A 22,124-nucleotide genomic window follows, 5' to 3' on the forward strand; every position below is an offset into this window, starting at 1 on the left:
CAGAGACAGAGACAGAGACAGAGACAGAGACAGAGACAGAGACAGAGGAGACGGAAACAGGACCTTCAACATCATCTCTAGGATTTTCAATCTTCAAAAAAACAAGAGCTAAATGGAGCTACATTTTTCTTTCTATCACTGCCCCTGAACATGTGGCAGACCTTTTGGGGCTGGTTAAGAACGAAAGGACTGGAGAGTCTGGAACAGCGGGCTACTGTAAGATCAGACTGCTCCACAGCCTACAGTATGGGCTGGGGCTCAGAGAACCAGAAGGCTGCTGGGATTGTGTACTATGAAGGCCATTTAGTTGAGGTTTCTGATGGAACCGAAAACTCTCTTGGGAACTGGAGTAAAGGCCATCCTTATTTCCTTGTGGCAGAGACTTTGGCTTCCTTGTGTCCTTGTCAAGAGGCATGTTGGAAGACTGAACTTTAAAGTGTTCAACCAGGGTACCTAGCAGAGGAGATCACAAAAGAGTAAGGCGTCCAGGCTGCAGCGTGGCTGCTCTTTATGGGTTATAGTCAACTGAGAGAGCAAAGGGATAGTCTGAAGAGAAAGCTCACTGAAAAGAAAACAGAACTGCGTACCCAGAGGAGCCGCCACTGGGATCTAAAGAGGAAAGGCTTTCTAGAACAACCTCTGGTCAAGATTAATGCTGATAAACAGGTTGCCAGTGTTGAATCCTGGCCATAAGAATGATTCTTTGAGGGGACCCCAGAAAAGAGTCCGAGAGCTTCCTGGGAACTCTAGTTTGCTGGCTAAGAGATCCTTGACTTCAGTCATGATTCCGAGGGGCCCGGATGCAGCCTCTATAAGCACGCAAGCCTTGCCAGTGTCACTGCTATGCAGGGAGTTGTAAAGGCACGAAGAACTTAGCTATGGAGTCCTGGTGGCTCTCACCAAGGCTGGAGAGGAAATCCAGCGAGACCAGGAAGAAGACTGCCTTCAGGTCTCTGTGGAGTCTGAGGTGATGATGCTTTGTGGCACTGTGGTGGTCAAGCTACAGCAGAAACCCAAGAAGAAGACCCCAGCCCATTAAGACTGAAGCAGAGGCAGAGTCAGCAAAGCCTCACAGGCGAGAAGAATCAAGATGGTCTGATTTAACCACAAGCCTGGATTACCTACCGTCTGTACAGGTGTTTGTGTATCTACACATATACATACACATTTATAAAATTACATATATATTTAGTGTCCTTGGTTTCATTCCCTGTGTATTTGAACTTTATAATAAAAAATACCTTTAGTTATATAAAAAAATTAAAGTGGATTAATAGACCACTAACTCTACCAAGCCAAAGCTAAAACTAATATTTAGATTTGATAGGAGAGGCTTTGTCAATTTGCTGTAAGCTAAGTGTGTAGAGGGGAGTGTTTGTACATGTGGTGTGTGTGTATGTGTGTGTGTGAGAGAGAGAGAGAGAGAGTTGTATGGGTATGTCTCTGTGTGTATGTGTGTATGGAGGGGACTGCTTGCATGTGATGTTTATGTATATGTCTATGTGTATGTATTTCTATGTGTGTGTAGTGTATTTCTGTGTGTGTATAAAAGGGAATGTTTATGTGTGTGGTGTGAGTATGTGTGTGTGTGTGTGTGTTGGGGGAATGTGCATGTGGTGTGTATGTATATGTCTCTCTGTGTGTCTATTTGTGTGGAGTGGAGCATTTGTGTGCATGGTGTGTGTATGTGGGAGGTGTATGCGTTTGGCCTGATCCTTAATAAAGCCATTTTTCTATGCAGCTCTGTCTGGGGCAGAGATGTAAGTAGCAGTGCTGTGACTTTACAGCTTTCCACAGATCACATTACATCTTTTACTGAACTAAATCACATGATGTGAATTCTTTCACTAGCCCTAAAATATCACAAAAAGCCAGACTTTTATTTTGTAATTGTTGGGAAACTCCTCAGAAAGACTGCTCAGGGATTAGGTCTGGAGATGAAGGATACCCTCTGAAAACACTCCTCTGGGCTCACCATGCACTTTCATAATGGTATTTTAATCTCTCCTACTATTCCCATTCTTAATGAAGCTCCTCTCCAATATTTAAAGTGGAACCTCTCCTTCCATTTAAGTCCCATCATGTCTAGATATTCTTCATATATTATATAGTTTCTGTCTAATATTTTCCCACCCACCTTGAGATGCAACCATGGCCTGGACACCCACTCCATCAGAGTGAACTTTGTTGAAGCAGAGTTGTGTCAGCTTCAATTGTAGACTGTCTACATGGGTTTTCCTTTATTATGTTTAACAGTGACTATAAAAGAACTTTCATACTCATCAAATTGCTTACATGTTAGAATATGTTATTTAAAGCACCAGGAATTCATGTTCCCTTGCATGGTCACTGATATTTGGCTCAGATTAAACTCTTTCTCAGGCCCTTCGAGACGGGAGGTGTTTTGTGCAGCTCTTCCATTTTCTTCTGTTCATAACAATTTCCAGAAGACCCAAATGTTACCCTTGTGATCAGCTTTTTCTTTTCCATCTTTATTTCCAGTCACCATACTCATCTCTCAATACCCAGGGGACAGAGTAGATATTAAGTTTTGATTTTTATAAAAATGAATAAAAATTCCTGGAAGTAAGTACTAAATTGAGCAATTCTGGTAGCAACTAAAATTGCCTTGCTAATATTTGGACAACCAACCATGTGGACAATGTTACCCATGGTTTTCTTTGTTTCTTTCCCCATCTCTTGGGCAATTTTTAGTTTTAATGGAATGCCTAACTTGAGGTTCCTGTACACTCTCTGATCTAATGCAATGCCACCTTTCTGTAGGCTCCTTTGGCATGTTCCTGCAATTATCACTCCTTACTCAGAGCCTGTTAACACTGCCAAGCTCTGATGTAGGGCCCCTGGCTGGGTTGTATTTAGCACTCAGTTGTTTCTCAGTATACATTGTTCAAATGAGGAGATAAATGATAGGGTATAATCATGCTATCTCTTTTCAGGTAGTGTGACTTTAATTTTAGAGCACAACACATAATTACTGTGGCTCTAGCTTTTTAAATACAAAAGGGATAAAATCTCACTTAATAAGCCTCAGAAGTTCAGAGAAAATATGGTTTCTGTGATCATAAGTAGGCAGTTTCAATTATGCTAGTTTAAAATACGTATGCACTTTTCGATTATCACATGGGTTAAATATTTATTACTGATCCTGCGGAAAGATGCATGGTAGCATGAGATAAACAGTCCTTGGATTTAACTGTATCGTGTAGGTAACTTAAACAAGACTTCGGAGGAAGATACATTAGAACACAACCTCACAAAGCAATTTTACAGACTTTCAAGTGTTTCAGTTTATCAGAAATGATTTGCTTCATGTTTCCCTTTCTTCATTTCCAAATATTTGTGTTTATTTTCTAATATTTTCGACAAATCACTCTTTTAGAAAAAAATGTATACTCCATCAAGGCTATAGGTTCAGTGAACAAAATGACTGTCTTCAAAGATTTTTAGAAAACATATATAGTATATATTTATATATGACTCTCAATATATTAATGTGTTTAATATAGTAATATAATATAGAATTGCATATATTTTAGATAAGCCTTTTACTAATATAATTCACATGAAATTATATATGTACTGATATTACATCAAGTAAATTTCTGAGTCCCAAGTTAAACAACTGTGTTACTCTAACTCTTAATAGCTTTAGTCAAAGCATAAGTGACTATTCTTTGCTTTGACATAATTGGACAGCCTGGAAGTGATGGGTAACATGGCTGACTCACCATTCAAAATTGTACGCCCATGAGACATATACCCAAAAGAGAGCTCTGTGCAGGCTGCCATTGTCATTTGAGAGTACTGGAAAAGTTTTTCTATCTCACCGATAGGAACAAGGCAAAAGGCCAAAAAGTTCTTCCACAGAGTTATATAATTAAAAGTTATATAAAACAGAGTATGAAAACTCTTTCACAAAATACTGGTACTACATGAGTAAGTCAAAAACTTGGAAATTTCTACATTCTAAAGGCTTCCTTGACCTCTCCTTTCTTTAAATAATCTTGCATGTAGTTAATTTAAGAGACTAGTCAGACTTTTTTTAAAACATTCTTATGGGGAAAAAACTTCAAAATGTTGTATATATTAAATGCAATGTATGATTTGTTACTAAATTTTATAAAGTTACAGTTGTCTTTCAGTATCCATATGGACATATTTCATGAAGTCCTAGAAAACAGCAACTGACCACATAAAACTTTTCCACCCAGCCAGGTCCTATACATCTTGCACCAGAGTGTAGCTAGTAAATTCATCAGATCCTCCTCTCCACAAACCCTCTGAAACTCTCCACATAAATGCCCTAGCTAATTACAGAGATTCCTATGTACAAAACAACTCCAACCTGAAGGCTCTGTACAGGTATGTTGGAACCTACCCACAAAGAAAACCACAATTACCAACCTCTCCATTCAGCCTCGTTATGCACAACTTGCTCCAAGGTCTAACTGTATGAGTCTATCTGATTCTCCTCTCCTCATATCTCCATGCTCCAGCTGTACCTCCAAACTTAAGGCTCAGACCAGGACGAAACTCTTTTCATGTCAGCCCTTTCCACTGTGTCCACCTGATTTCATTTCACCTAAGCTATATTGAAACTTCAAGTCTTACCTGGCCTGCAACTCTGTGCTCTAGCTCTGGTTGATATGTTCATATCAGACACAAAACTAACAACAAAAAACCTTCTCAGATCTCACATAAAAATATAAATAATTTGAAAGCTCATGGCAATATTTACAACCCCTAATCCCCCCACACATACACACACCCACAAATCTCCAACCATTGTATAACAATGTTCTTTAAGAGAATTGCCTGAATAAACACCAGGGCACAAAATTTAAAAGAAAAATTGAAGTTCATCAAAGAATACATTGAGCTTGAAGAAGACATAAAGGAATGACTCAAGAAATATACAGACGTTCTGTGCAGTAGTGCCTGCACTCATGATGATCCTCCTTGCTTGGGCCATCTTCCAGAGAGTTAGGATTATAGGCACGAACCACCAGACCTACTTCAGAATCTCCACTTGATTTCCCAAGGGGTTTTGTGCATGCATCAAACTCTGGAAAGCACTAGTAGTTTCCCTGGAGTTCTTAAAAATTAGTCTAAGAGTAAAACCAACATTGTGTCATTGATTTTAAGAAATATTCCTTCTGACCACTCCACCTGAGCATCCATCCCATGTGCAGTCACCAAAAGTAGATGCTGATGGGGAAGTCAGGAAGTGCATGCTGATAAGAGCCTGATATGGATGTCTCCTCAGAGGTCTGCAAGAGTCTGACATATTCAGAGGCAAATGCTCACAACTAGCCATTGAACTAATCATGGGGTTCTCAATGGAGGAGTTAGAGTGAAGACTGAAGGAGCTGAAAGGATTTGTGGCACCATGAGGAGAGCAACAATACCAACCAACCACAGCTCCCAGGGTCTAAACCACCAGCCTGGGGGCACACAAGGAGGGATCCAGGGCTTTAGCTGAATATATAAGAGTGGAGGGCCCTGCTGGGCATAGGTGGAAGAAGAGAACCTTGACCTCATGAAGGCTGGATGGCCCAGGGGGTGGGAATTTTGAGGGTGGGGAGGTGGGAGTGGGGGGGTAGATAGAGGTTACATCCACAGAGAAGAAGGAGGAGGGATGAGGAGATTGGGGGTTCCTGGGTGGGTGGGGGATGGGGTAAGGGGACAACATATGAAATGTAAATAAAACATCCAATAAAAAAAGAAATATTCCTTCTGTAAATATTCAATAATTGTCTTTTAAATAATAAGCCCCTGTTGTTATATTAACTAATTAGGAGTCCTTTAGCAATTGGCTTTTTCTGTACTGTAAGTTCCTAAGTAATAAGCTTCAACTTAAGATGAAATTAAACGAAAACATACCAGAAGTACAGTTTTGTAATGAATAGCTGGGTGTCAGCCAATCACAAATATCTAGCTTTGGCTATGCAGGGGGTGAACTGATAGAAGCATGCCCATATAAGGTAAATAATTTTCACACAATGAACCTTTTTTTAGTTTATTTTCTTGTTGCTGTAAAAAAAATACCATGGGAAAAGAAACATGAATGAGAACATGAACAGATGTTGTGGAAGGAGATGCAGATAGATAGCTTGAAGGTAAGGTGAAGTGGAAGTTTCTGGTTTCTCTAAAGACTCAACTGTTTCATGTGGTGTTTTCCTGGAAGCTGTCTTGTGAGAGATCTGTAGCAGTGAATATTTAAACTGCTTTGAGCACCCACTGTATCACGCTTGTTCTGCACCCACCCAAGAGCTCTGGATTCGTGAATCACACACACACACACACACACACACACACACACAGAGTGCAGTGTGCCTTACTAACTCAATGGCAGAGCACTTTCTGAATGTCTCCGGGACTAACCCATACTCCCCTCCAGTATTCTTGAGTCAACAACTTTTAAACTCTATATTTCATCTCTGTACCCCAGATCCAATCCTCGATTCTTACATATCACTGGGCCTTTACGTTTACCCTTACTGTTTCCCTGTCATGGCGTGCTACATTCTATGCCCCTCTCTGGTGGAATCCCTTCCTCTTTTCCATTAATCCTAAAAGTCCTGCCTCTTTCACCCTGCCCAGTCATTGGCTCTTTATTGCTTAATCCAAAGCTAGCTAGGGACAGTGACCCTCAGCATCTGGACATACAGATTCCCATGTGATTTGGGGAGCTAATAATATTTCTATTGCAGTGTGGCTGAAAGGTCTGCTCTGGCTCCTGAATTGGAGAGACTGCACTTTTTTCTTTTTTTCTTTCTTTCTGTTTTTCTTTTTTCTTTCTTTTTTTTTTGCTACTTCATGATGTATCTTTTTCTGTTCTTTTCATCTTTTACTTCTCAGTAGATTCCCCTCTCAAAAGGGACTGAGCCTAAAGCCACAGTCACATTTCTTCCTGTTTGTGAGAATCTAGATCCTCAGCTAGCTACAGGCCAAGAAAAGCTGATTCCTACTACGGGCTTAGATTTTTCAAAGCCAACTATTTTTATTAGGGTTCTTTAATCTTTCAACCGTCCTTCTAAGCCCATGGAAAAAAAGTAGGGGAGAAAGACCACTGATAGGACTAGGGTGTTACGGACTTGCTTAGAAGTAGTTCCTTGGGATGAGACACCAAACAAAAACCAGTAGAGGTTGTACAATTCAGCAGAAACCACAAGGTATTGCTGAATCAATATTAGTCAGTAGACGTGGCTAGAATCAGCCAGAATAGCACGAGAAGTTCTTTGGTGCATTTCTTTCCTATTCTATCATGTGAAGACCAGTGAAGCACTGCACAGCCAGTGAAGACCAGCAAAGCATACCAATGCAAGAGTGTCCTCTCACTGTTGTAGGGTTCTATATATTTTCTTTCTAAACATCAGTGCCCTCTTAAGGGTCTGTTTTCAGAAAAAATATCACATGATCTCTGTTGGGGATTGGTTCCAATGCTTTGTCTTAATTTGGCTCCCAAAATCACACAGACTCTACATGTACATTTTGATTAATCAATAAAGAGTCAAAGGCCAATGACTGGGTGGGGGGAAGTGGCAGGACTTTTAGGACTCCTGGGAAAGAAACCCAGGGAGAAGAGGAAGGGATTCCACCGTGAGAGGAGCATAAAATAGCCCACGCCATGACAGCAAAGCAGAGAAAGCAAACTTAAAGAACCACCAATATGCAAGAATCCAGGCTTGGGTCAGGGGTAGCAGAGATGAAATATAGATTTTAAAAGGTGTTAACTCAGGAATACTAGAGGGAAGCATATTCAGGAAGTATCCAACCACTGAGTTAGTAAGGGATATTAAAAATAACACTGCACTCTGTGTGTGTTTGAGGGGTGTGTGTGTGTGTGTGTGTGTATGTGTGTATGTATGTGTATGTGTGTGTGTGTTTCATTCACAAATCCAGAGCTCTTGGGTGGGTGCATAGCAAGTACAACCTGCTGGGAGCTCAAAGCAGTTTAAATATTCACAGCTATAGATCTCTTACAAGACAGCTTCCAGGAAAACATCACATGACACAACTTAGGCTTTTGAGAAACCAGAAACTTCTTTTCTTTATTGCATATTTTCTTTATTTACATTTCAAATGTTATCCCCTTTCCTGGTTCGCCTCCCCCAAAACTGCTATCCCATCCCCCTCCCCTGCTTCTATGAGGGTGTTCTCCCACCCACCCATCCATTCCTGCCTCCCCACCCTCGAATTCCCCTACACTGGGAACTAAAAACTTCTACTTCACCTTACCGTCAAACTATCACTCTGCATTTACCTCCACAAAATCTGGTCATTTCATGACAAGTGTATTGAATAAACTTCAGGCATTATGGTATTAAAATATTCTCAGGTACTATTTCAAAATATTATTCAGTGTACTGAGATACTGACTTCAAACCAAAGAGACAAATTTAAAGAGTATATAGTGGGCAAAGTTCCATTATCAGGATTAAATAATATTAATATTCTCCAGTTGATTCTTGTGTCCTCTAAGCTGATGCTCATCATCCTAGAAAATATGACTTCCTCAGTATCCAGATATTTCTATATCCTGAACCCTCTTACTGTGCAACTCCTCTTACACTGAGCAACTTTTTTCTTTTTAGTAAAAACAGCTCTAAAACATCTTGTTCTGGGAATTAATGGAAGTTTATATACTGTCATAGCATAAGTATTTTTCTAGTGCTGCATATTTTGAGTTAGTGTTTATTTTTCATTACTGCTATTAATACACTTGGTGATTGCTAATACAAATCATAAATTTAAAAATTGTTCTATATTTCTTCCTTTCTAATGACTAAACTAATGAATCTAACATTTTTTTAAAGTAGGCAATTTAAGAAATACTTATTTAAAGATTACCCAATTCTTGATTTTTATTAATTTAGATATTGTATAAGTCAAACTATATTAATTTAATAGTTTCTTTAAAATAATCCAAATTCTGCTTTTGTTAACTTAATCATAAAGATACTGAATGAAATGTCATGGCTAATCATTCAGCAGTATTGTTCCCCTCAGTTTGTACAGTTGAGGACAAGAGTCTTCAGCCTCTTAGAAACAGTTTTTCTCATTGACAAAGGGAATCTGAATCTAGTACAAGAGTATTAAACTTTATCTGAAATTTTTGTTAAGATAACTGCTTTAGTTTGGTTTCATGTTGAACAATTTTTCTGGAACTAAAATGATAAAAATTTGACTACTTTTTTTAAAAAATTAATAAACTATACTTTCTGTAAAATATACCTTAATTCTTGCTTTTAAAATGAGTGGCATTTTGAATAAATTTATCATTAATGGAGATTCCAAAATTTTGTATAAAATTATTAGTTTTCTCAATTGCTATCATTTTTAAAACTTCTTTTCACTCTTGAAATGAGCCAAAAATCTGTCATAACCTTTATAAGTATGGATGTTAAACTTGTTTGAGGAAATATGTAAAATTTTTAAATCACTATTATTACACACATTAATTTTGTACCATGCTCAGAAAGAGTCATGGTTCTAGTCTCTACTGTCTTCCTGAAAGATGCCTCCCATACTCAAGTCTAGACTCTTGAGCAGATGGGTTACCATTTGTCCCAGGCTAAGACTATCTGAGTGATTTTTCAGAATTATTTCAGTTGGGAAATTTTATGTTCTTTTTCTCTTTTTGCCACAAGGTCTAAAAGTGTAAATCATACCACTCATGCTCTTGTGAAGATACAAACAAGGGATTAGAAGTCCACACATGTCTACATATTTTATTTCATTTTCCCTGTGGCCAACTTCACCCTTCCTCTGGTGATTTAGGTAGGCCAGTAGGCAACTGCTTTTTTATTGTATCTGTTCCTCTGAACAGTGTTGCTATTCTTAACATCCGAAGGCCTGAACTAATGAATATTAGAATAAAGAAATATGAATTTAGTTCATAAATATTAATCACAGTGAAGTGATCACTGCTTCCAGGCTGAAGGTCATGTTTATCTTACTCTGTACAAGCAGGGTGTCAAACACACAATAGAATCTAGATTGATGTTAGTCAAATTAATTATTTAAAAAAGACTTAATGGAAACAATTGTGGTTATATTGTCTAACACAAAATTTATCATTACTTGATATATTTCCCTACATATTTAATTCACAAACATTATAACCTTTTACTGTACCTACTCAAATTTTTAAAATCTTGCTTATCATAGACTTAAACATCATCAAAGTTCAAAGAATGTGACTTGAATAATTGTTCAAAGACATAAGTTGTACTTCAGTTGACATATTCTGAGTAAAAATCACCTGTGATACTGATTTGTACTTCTCAAAATAGAAAAATTACATTTATAGTTTTTAAATAAAAACCCATTAACCTAGTTTGCTTTGAAAACTGTGTTGTTTATCCATTTACAGATGTAGTTCTCTGGAAATTACTTCCAAGAGTCCTAAATGTTATTTTAAAGAAATAAAAATGTCAGTAGGGATACTAAAGTTCTAATTGGTGTTCAAAAATATTATGAAATTACTATAGGATTACTTAAAGCAGAAGCCCTACCTATTAGCATAAACATTAGCATTTTGTTGATATTTGTTCATAATGACTACATCTTCTTAGCATAGAATACAGATATAATTCTGTAAATATGCTCTTGAATAAATATAGTTATTTCAAATACTGATTATGGCTACAAGACTTATTGATTTTTTAAAAAATATCATCATTAAATTTCCAAGTAACAGCTTAATCAACTGGCATACATTAATAATATTAGAATGTAGAGAAAATCCTGCTACTGTGAATTTTGTCTTCTGATTTGAATATGGAAGTAACTTAGTTGTACAAGCTTCTTAAGTAGAATGGAGTTTTATGTAGTGTCCAGCTAGTAACTTTCTTTATGTTGCTGTTTTAACATTTTTTGGGGATGGGTGGGATTTCTTAAACAAATAGTGTACTAATTTGTGTTAACTGCCAACTTGACCTAGCCAAGAATCACCTAGGAAAAGCATCTTAATGAAAAATTATCTAGAGCAGGTTAGCTTTGGGGAAAGTTTGTAAGGAACTGTCTTAATTGTTAATATAGATGAAAAGACACAGAACACTCTTGTGGGAAGTACCATTCCATAATGGGAAATGGCTAGCTGAAAGTTCACAAGCAAGGATCCATGTTTGTTTACTCTTTGGGGGCTGTTGACTGTGGATGTGAGATTTTACGTTCCAAACCTTGACTTCTCTGCAGCAATTAATTGTAACCAAAAATTGTAAGCCAAATAAAGTCTTCCTTTCTCATATTACTTTTTAGCTTTGTGGTTTTCCTTTATTTTTAAGAGATGGACTCTCTCTATTATGTAGCCTAGCTGTCTAGATGTCCTGGAATTCGCTATGTAGGGCATACTATCCTTCAACTCTCAGAGATCTACCTGCTTCTGCCTAGGACTGCACATGCTACAAAGCTCATCTTCCCATATTGCCTTTTGTCATATGTTATCATAGCAACAAAACAGAAACTAGGACAAATAGCATGATTATCTGAAGCACCATCATTATCCATACTACATGGTAGTAATCAGAGCGACTGTATTTCAAAGGCTTGTCCACTATAGATCAATGAGATACAGTGTTAAACTGGTGCATTTTCTGGATTAAAAAGCGAAAAGCCTGTTAGAATTTCTAAAGCTACATTGACATTATTAGGCAAAATAAAAACACCAAACTCCAGTCTTCAAGGTCACAATTCAGGGTTCTTTAAAAACTACACAAAATACAGCTGCTTCTATACTCTTCATTTCTTCCACCTTAAAATATTCTAGAAATTCACATTCTAATACATTTCCAAATAAAATTTAGATAGTGCCAACAATTCTAAACCATCTTTGACTTCATCCTTGATCTAGTTTTTAAGTTTCTAATTAACATTTTTAATGTCCAAATAGAAATGCTTCTCAATGTCTCTGACAGATCTTATGTTTGTTTTCATTAATATGAAGGCATGTTTCATCTTTCCTGGATCACTACAGTGAAGTATTACAGTTGTGCAGTTCCTAATCTGGAAGCCTTGGCTTGCTCAGATAAAACTTTGTTATGTATTTTGTAAGGCATAGATTCTATATTGCAATGTTCTATGCAAAAGAAAAAATTAACAAAATTGTAAATTTTATTGTTTTAACATGTATGCATGTTTAGTGACACATTGAAATAAAATTTATAATCCATTATTTTTAAATAAAAGAAATTCTACAAATATCTTCTCTACTCTTGAGAAGCATTTACTCCCTCCTTGCACATGACAAATTTTAGAAAGCTGGTGGCGCATGTTCTTTGTCAATGGTTTATGTGAGAGGAATGCAATATAACACAACTGCAAGCTGGAGGCAAACAAGACCCACAGAAAGCTCCTGGCTTCCAGGTCTAAGATCAAGTACCACAAGGAGTGACACAAAGGAAATCAAGATTGTCCAAAGAGGAAGCCAGCAAGAAATCAAGTTCCTCGCTCCTGTCTATACATAGTAATCTTGGTCACATATTATATAGATCAGTTATTAAAAATAGATTAATAACAGAGGCATTTAATATCTGCTAACAATTTTTTCTCGACAAGTTTTATTCTCTGAAAACATTGTTTAACACATGCTTTATTCTCATAGTGTTCAATATACTGTGCAGTTGGCAATTTTTTTCTTTTCTATGTTGATGTTTAATATGAGTGAAAATAAAAAAAAAAAATCTTGACAAGTGCAACATCCACATAAAACATCCCTCCCATCTATATAATACAGGACCTTATTTTTAATAGAATTAAACTCAACTCGCAGTATATTTATTGCCCTTTTGAAGTAGATTGCTTTTTCTAATATGATTATAGATTAATGTTCAGTATTGTTAACAGCAACATTATGGCATGCTTATGAGATGAAATTGTGACTTTTCTTTTGCCATGAGGCATACATCGAATTCTATCGTATATCCTTTAATGCCTTTTTTGAGAAGTGATTTCCATTATTTATTCATGTTGAATTCTTGCAATTGAGTTAGGTTCCTTTTGTATTTCGGATATCAATCCTACATGTCAAGTGTGGAATTTGCAGATATTTCCTCCCAATTCATTGATATGTCCTCACTCTCTTTCCTTGACTTTCAAATGTGTCTTAGTTTAACATCAAATCTTGTCTGTCTTTTTTTTATTTCTTCTACTTCCTTTTATATGTATGTAAAACGTAGCAAAATTTTGACTTTTAACCTAAAATTTTATAGAAATATTTTAATGGTTTGGGTTTTGGCTATTAGTTAACTTCTAAATGGTTGGCTGTCTTTCTTCTAATCCTGATATTAATTTATTTTAATGCACTGTTAGATAATAACTGTGTATAATCTCTCTGATTGTAAACAAGGTTTCAAAGTTCTTTATTTTGTGCTGGTTGGATTTTTCAATCTGACAAAAACCTGGGTATATCTAGGAGTAAGAAAACTCCCCCCTCCCCCCTCATGTTGACCTATAGACAAGTCTGTAGGGAGTTTTCCTGGTAAATACTTGAGATGGGGCCATCTCACTATAGTTATTGCCAATCCAGGGGAAGTGGTCTAGGGTTGTAAGGCAGGATGAGCAAGTACGGAAAACACTCCAGGAAACAGTATTCCTCTATGGTCTCTTATAGTAAATATTTAATCTCAAACAGGGTTTTCTACCCTGCATTTAATCATTTTGTTCCAAAATGAAAGACACAGACTTTTATATTTATAATAAGCCTCAAAGCATTACAGCTGGGCAGATACATACTTTTTATGCAATTATGTTTTCTTATCCAAAAATAACCTCAAGTTATAACTTGCCATATTCCATCTGGGCTGCACTTACCTCCAATTGGCCAGCCCACAATGGCCATATTTTCATGACACACTGATCCCATGGCCTCTTCTCCTCTCCCCCTCCTCTTCTTTCCACTTGTGGTCCTCCTAAGACCCCAAGTCCAGAAACTAAAATTCCATCTACCTCTCTACTGTCCAGCTATAGTCTATAAGAGCAAGATCACGTAGCCATTACTTGATGTCTGCAAGGATTCTCTCATCTCTGAGACAACCAGGCCCAGTATTTAGTATTATAATACATAGCAACAGACCAAACCTCAACAGTCTCTGCTTCATTTCCTGCCTTGAGTTGCTACCTTGGCTTCCCCTGATGAAGAACTATAGTCTGTAAGCCAAACATTTCCTCCTCTAATCGCTTTTTTATAGCATTTTATCACAACAATAGAAACCTAACTAAGACACCATCTTCCAATACATTACCTAATTTTAAGAAGAAAAACTTTCCAACCTCTTATTGAATAATGTGTCTTCAAGCAATTCTCAACAAACTTTTATACATTCATCCACAATTTTAACACTTTAATTTATTCATAGATTCTCCTTGTGCTCAGACCTTTACCCCAGTGGCTTCTACTTTGTGTGTCAGCAAAATGTCCCAGTTATATGGGTAGATACGTAGTTCAGGACTAGCAAACCAGAGCTTAGTGATAATCTATGGTCAGTACACAAGAGATTCTGGTGAATTTCTGAGTGAGTTATTTTAAAAGGCTATTTTTTTCTCACCTGAAATTTAATAAATCTAATCTGTCCAAATCTACCACAAGAAGCATGAAAATGAAACCAATCCCCCCAAAAGGTGAAGTAGATCCATGGAAGAAAAATAGCTATCAAAATTATAGTTTAAGCCTGAAGCTGGCTTTCTTCCCAAATATATCAGAAATACACCTTAACCCCCCCCCCCACTTCTCAGGCCAATTTGATTGGCTGATTAGTCACATAAATGCATCAATTCTGCCTGTTTTCCTGTTATGTTATGTGTTTTGTACCCTGTATTAGTTATTTCTATGCTGCCATAATAATATATCAAAACCAGAAATACCTTATAGAGAGTATATGTGGGCTTATGGTTCCAGAAGGATTAGGATACTAAGGAAAGCTTGTCAGCAGGTGGCCAGTCCAGGAAACTGAGTAGTTCTGGAATGTTTCATGTTTCATTGTGGCTAAGCTTAGTTTATAGAATAAGGCAGCATGAGAAACTTATGAATAACTAAAGTACCTCTCTTTCCCCCTAAGTCTTCGTTAGGCTATAGGACTAGTGCACTTTTGGAAGGAGCACAAGGAACACAAATTAGTCAATGCAGAATGAGTCAGCTGTAGAGCTTTTGGGTGTATAGCTGAAGGACTCTGTATCAGCACATGACAGAGACACTTGTACTTCCATGTTTATTGCAACATTATTCACAACAGTCAATCTTATAATTGGATTACTTGATCATCAACTGATAGCTAGAACAAGGAAATTTCCAATATGCACAACATATTTTTACTCAGCCAAAACAAAACAAAACAAAACAAAACAAAACAAAAAACATTAGGCTGTTTGAATAAAAACAAACACAATTCAAGACCATCATATTAACTGAAAGAGGCAAACTCATTTAAAAAAAGTAAATAAGTTTCTTTTTCCTTTATGGATCCTATATTTTACAAAGATACATTAAAATCACTTAAATATATACTAGATGGATATATGGTAGGAAATTTAAAAGGAGACTAGCGGGAAAATAGGAGAGAGTGGACAGAAATGGAATAGAGATGAGTTGGTTTGTCACAGGACGTGATCTCCTTTAAAAATTTGTTATTCTGAAACTCAACAGCACTATGAAATATGAACACCTGCCAAGCATAAAAGGCACAAATAGATCCACACATAAATTTCACTTTCAAAAAAATTTAAAAAAGATTTTACCTTTTCTCAAACTGGTGAGGAACTTTAGGTAATATTATTTTTTCATGCATGAATATTTGAGGATATTGCTTGATGAATGTATTGTGAGCTGCCAAATGAAGGGAAGAATCCTGGCTAGAACAAGACAGGGAGAATAGAGGTAAGAATCACACATAATTTTTTACAGGTTTTAATTTAGTATATTAATTTTGTATTAATTTATGCAAAGCTTTTTATTTCTGGAATTGAATAAAGCTGTTGTTTAATTCAGCATAGTAAAATTTCTCCAAAATGATTCCCAAATCTTTTGTGTATACATACATATATACATACATGTATATATACATATACACATACATATGTATTGTATACAGTCTTCTGACTATTTGCAATTACTGATGAAAACTTCATTCTCTGTGTTTTAGGTCTATAGTAACGAACTGTTATATATATGAAAAACCTCAACATGTCCCACTCTGGATAGTCACTGGAACTGTCTAGGATAGTTAGGATGAGGGGAGAATTAGTTCATTTACTGATAAATCACAAATTCCTATGGTAGAAAAAGGAAAACTTGTGTGCTTTCAATGCACTCGCCTGAGTGAATTCTTCCACTGTAAACATACCAGTAAATGAGATACATGGAAATAGGACAAATGTTATGAAATGTTGGGCAATAACCTTGTGGGCATTTGAAATGTTGTCTAATGGGATTTCAACTGACAACCACCATAAAATGCTGTCATTATCTGAAAGGTCAAATATCCATCTTGACAGCTTATTTCAGTAATGAGTAAAATGAACATCTTTCAGATTGAACATTGACAAACATCTTGGTCAATATTTGCTTTGTGTCAATGAATATAAAAATTCTCAATAAAAGTCTTTTTCTTCTGTTTCTGTCAATGCAAACAGTGACACATTAAAATATCTGTAGCAATTTATTCTTTCTATGCTATTTTCCAAAACATTGTATTAATTATTTGACAAAAAATAAATTACATGTATCTTTAAAATCTGATTTTATTTACCTTGATTCAAACAGCCAGATGAGAGTGCAATTTAATGCATTGTATATTTTCATTATTTTCTCACAACATGACAAATACTGATCAAGTATCTACCCAGTTTTAAAGTTTGTTCATGCATTTTCATGGAGTATTTCCAAAGATCTCACATATGAAATCTCACATTTAATAATCATCTATTTTACGTATCTACCTAAATTCTTTACTTGTTCTATTATATATTATAGTAAGGATTCATTGCACAATTGTATAATCCAATGATATTGATATATATCTATTTATACATAAAGTACTTTTACTTTAATAATTAGCCACATCATATAACTATAATGTGAGGGATATATGATAGAAATTAAAATTGAACTAACTTGAAAGCCTAATCTCTTAACCTCTGAGAGATAGTGTGCCAACTAAAAACATCAGTTTTTTCTTATTATGTCAGGCATTATCTTAATCAATTTAGATACAGTATAGCATTTAATTCCTGCCTATCTATATGAATTACATACTCTTATTCTCATTTTATACATGAAAAATTTGAAATTCAAAGAACTGTAGAAGCATTTATTTTTGTCTACATGCAGGTTGTGTTATAGATCTTAGAAATGTATTCTAAACTGTGATCTGGATAGATCATCTTTGGAGTAGATTAAAATGACTTCAGCCCTAAATATGAAGACCTAATTTACTTTTATCCATTAGCTTGTACAAGTGTGACATCTACTTCATCTACTTCTTGGGAATTCCCAACATAAACCGAATGGTATACACATTTGAAAATGTGTCCAAGAAGTGAAATAGATAATCAAGTGCTATGCCTAGAGATGATGTAATTCTCAGAGCAAATCTTCAAGTGTCCTTATGAGACTGTTGATATGTGTTCTACATCACAAAAATGATTGTGGTAGTATATTTCTGTTTCTGTGTCCCCTATATTCAGGGACCATAAAATTGAATAATGAAAGTACACAAGACGGTATAATAAGGTAGGAAACAGGGAAGCTTAAGCAAGTATGCCCACAAAAAGGGATCCATAACCAGCTATTAAAGGAATACTTTTAGAAGTAAAAATATTACAAGCTCCATGTAGGCAAATCCTGTCATTGTTTTTTATAAAATCTGTAAATCTAACATTCATTTTAAATTCTTAGATTTTTTAAAATGTTGATAACGGCCATGACAGATTTTATTCCCCTCTAAAATCATATCATATACTGAAGCCTTAAACCTCCAATTGCAAGTCTAACTCTGCAATAAGAAAAAAAGACACATTGTAGCAGAAATCTTTGAAATAAATATAAAAATAAGTGTTTTATAAACGGGAGTCATTATTTAGACACTCAGTGGATAAGGAAATGGTGATTACAGAGTTTTAAATAGTTTTCCCAAGTTCATGTAAAGTAAAAGAAAGCACATTATGTAGATATAGATGTCTTAATGTCTATGCTAGGATTTTTCTATTCTAAGGGAAGGTGCAACCTGACAGGGAAGGTAGAAGACCAGGTTGGATGTCGAACAGTTAGGAAATGCTGCCTAGGACACTAGGACCACATCTAAGAACAGCACAATAACACTACTATGGCTGAACTCAAGCCAAGTAAAGTATAAAGAAGAGGGAAGAAAGATATGTACTTGTATTTGATTCTTAAAAATATCTCCCATCAAAGATCCTAATTTCCTTTCTCTGTCTAGATTGAAGCCTATGAAAATAAGCCAGTCAAAAAGGAAGCTTCCAGATCTACTGAAGAAAAAAAAAAAGCTGTATTTTTCCATGACCTGGTTTCAAACTGTGTGGTTTCTTCAGCAATATAATCCTACCATCAAGTTCTAGTGGGCAGTAAGAGAAATGACAGTACCCTGCATTGTTTAAGGGAGTTTTTGAACCAACAATTTATAGTATAATAATGAAAGAACAAAGATTTGATAGGCTCCTAAAATCCCAAACTAGAAACATCCTGCCAGTCCAAAAAAAAAAAAAAAACAACCAGAAACAAACAAAGAAAAAACAAAACAACACAAAACAACAACAAAAAGCTCTTTATGCCTAAAGGAAAATGGGAAAAAAGGTTTATCAGAGTAAACTACTTGAGGTATTTTATGCACACATACTACATAAAAAAATATTTCGCACAATATTTTTCTGTATCTCATAGTCTCTTCAAGCTCTCAATAAAATTACCTGAATAAATATTTATGAATCTTCATAATGGGTATTAACATCAAAATACAAAATAAGTTGATGAAAAATGCTATGTAATGATGCTAATACATTTAACATTAAGTAAGTTTTTTATCTAAATAAAGAGAACATTGAATCAGAAATCTCCCCAGATACTACGTTATAGCACAACTCTAGTCAATCTTTTCTACACTTCTCTTAAAACTATTTTATAAACATAATTATCTTGCTATGAAATCATTTGATCACCTTCCTCACTTATGAACACAATTTGTTAACCAATAAGTTTATGATTGAACATGATTGTAAACATAGATGTATATTAACAGTTATATACCAAGAGATGTTTGACCAGTAAACCATAAAGCTTAATTCTTTGCTTTCCGTTTTTAAGATACTCCTAAGGAAAGTTATAAAGATGTGTCTGAAATATGATTTTAAGAAGTACATTAAAAAAGAGATAGGAAAAATTTGTAAACCCAAGGCATTTTATTAACATAATCATGATTGAAGAAAGGATACAGAGTACATGGACAGTGGTAGCTATGTTACTATAATTTCAAAAGCACAACTAAAATAAAAATAATACAGCTGTGGTGGATTGAATGAGAATTATCATCATAGGTTCATATGTGTAAATAACTGTTCCTCAGTTGATGAACTGGTTGGGAACAAATATGATTGGCTTTGCTAGAGTAGGTGTGACATTGTTAGAGAAGGTGTGTCACTAGGCATGGTCTTTGAGGTTTAAAAAACCCAACTAATCAAAAAAGATAAGGAAGGACACTTCATACTCATCAAAGGAAAAATCTACCAAGGTGAACTCTCAATTCTGAACATCTATGCTCCAAATGCAAGGGCACCTACATACATAAAATAAACTTTACTAAAGCTCAAAACACACATTACACCTCACACAATAATAGTGGGGGATTTCAACACCCCACTCTCAGCAATGGACAGATCATGGAAACAGAAACTAAACCGAGACACTTTGACATTAACAGAAGTTATGAACCAAATGGACTTAACAGACATCTATAGAACATCTCATCCTAAAACAAAAGAATATACCTTTTTCTCAGCACCCCATGGTACCTTCTCCAAAACAGACCATATAATTGGTCACAAAACAGGCCTCTACAGATACAAAAAGATTGAAATAATCCCTTGCATCTTATCAGATCACCACGGAATAAGACTGGTCTTTAATAATGACAAAACCAATGGAAAACCCACGTGTACATGGAAACTGAACAACTCTCTACTCAATGATGACTTGGTCAAGGAAAAATAAAGAAAGAAATTAAAGACTTTTTAGAATTCAATGAAAATGAGGACACATCATACCAAAACTTGTGGGACTCCATGAAGGCAGTGCTAAGAAGAAAACTCATAGCTCTAAGTGCATACAAAAAGAAACTGGAAAGAGCACACACTAACAACTTGAGAGCACAACTAAAAGCTCTAGAACAAAAAGAAGCAAATACACCCAGGAGGAGTAGAAGGCAGGAAAAAATCAAACTCAGGGCTGAAATCAACCAAATAGAAACAGAAAGAAAAATACAAAATATCAAAAAAACCAGGAGCTGGTTCTTTGAGAAAATCAACAAGATAGATAAACCGTTAGCCAGATTAACCAGAGGGCACAGAGACAGTATCCAAATTAATAAAATCAGGACTGAAAAGGGAGACATAACAACAGAAACTGAAGAAATTCAAAAAATCATCAGATCCTACTACAAAGGCCTATACTCAACAAAACTGGAAAACCTGGATGAAATGGACAACTTCCTAGACAGATACCAGGTACCAAACTTAAACCAGGAGCAGATAAACCATCTAAATAGTCCCATAACCCCTAAGTAAATAGCAGCAGTCATTAAAAGTCTCCCCACTAAAAAAAGCCCAGGACCAGATGGTTTTAGTGCTGAATTCTATCAGACCTTCAAGGAAGACCTAATACCAATTCTCTTCAAACTATTCCACAAAATAGAAACAGGAGGAACACTACCTAATTCGTTCTGTGAAGCTACAAATACACTCATACCCAAACCCCACAAGGACCCGACAAAGAAAGAGAACTTCAGACCAATCTCTCTTATGAACATCGATGCAAAAATACTCAATAAAATTCTAGCAAACCGAATCCAAGAACACATCAAAACAATGATCCATCATGATCAAGTAGGTTTGATCCCAGGAATGCAGCGATGGTTCAATATTCGGAAATCCATCAATGTAATCCACTATATAAACAAACTCAAAGAAAAAAACCACATGATCATCCCACTAGATGCTGAGAAAGCATTTGACAAAATTCAACATCCCTTCATGATAAAAGTCTTGGAAAGATCAGGAATTCAAGGCCCCTACCTAAACATAGTAAAAGCAATTTACAGCAAACAAGTAGCCAACATCAAGCTAAATGGAGAGAAACTTGAAGCAATTTCACTAAGATCAGGGACTAGACAAGGCTGCCCACTCTCCCCCTACCTATTCAATATAGTACTGGAAGTCCTAGCCAGAGCAATTAGACAACAAAAAGAAGTCAAAGGGATACAAATAGGAAAGGAAGAAGTCAAAATTTGACTATTTGCAGATGATATGATAGTATAATTAAGTGACCCCCAAACTTCCACCAGAGAACTCCTAAACTTGATAAACAACTTCAGCAAAGTGGCTGGTTATAAAATCAACTCAAACAAATCAGTAGCCTTCCTCTACATGAAAGATAAACAGACTGAAAAAGAAATTAGGGAAATGACACCCTTCACAATAGTTGCAAATAATATAAAATACCTTGGTGTGAATCTAACCAAGCAAGTGAAAGACCTGTATGACAAGAACTTCAAGTCTCTGAAGAAAGAAATTGAAGAAGATCTCAGAAGATGGAAAGATCTCCCATGCTCATGGATTGGCAGGATTAATATAATAAAAATGGCCATCTTGCCAAAAGCAATCTACAGATTCAATGCAATCCCCATTAAAATCCCAACTCAATTCTTCATAGAGTTAGAAAAGGAAATTCTCAAATTCATATGGAATAACAAAAAACCCAGGATAGCGAAAACTCTTCTCAACAATAAAAGAACCTCTGGAGGAATCACCATCCCTGACCTCAAGCTGTACTACAGAGCAATAGTGATAACAAGTACCTGGTATTGGTACAGAGACAGGCA

The 22,124-nt window shown here is 35.8% G+C and overlaps 1 protein-coding gene across 1 annotated transcript in view; it reads right to left on the reverse strand.

Moving 5' to 3' along the window:
• The window catches only part of Cnbd1 (cyclic nucleotide binding domain containing 1), a 268,986-nt gene that overhangs the window by 215,663 nt on the left and 31,199 nt on the right, over window positions 1-22,124 (reverse strand). The window contains exon 3 of the mRNA XM_028779994.1: window positions 15,757-15,870. Coding sequence (XP_028635827.1) covers window positions 15,757-15,870 — 114 coding nt within the window. The remainder of the gene's footprint in view (window positions 1-15,756; window positions 15,871-22,124) is intronic.

This window comes from Grammomys surdaster, unplaced genomic scaffold (assembly GCF_004785775.1).
Source record: "Grammomys surdaster isolate TR1022 unplaced genomic scaffold, NIH_TR_1.0 97, whole genome shotgun sequence".
Taxonomy (NCBI): Eukaryota; Metazoa; Chordata; class Mammalia; order Rodentia; family Muridae; genus Grammomys; species Grammomys surdaster.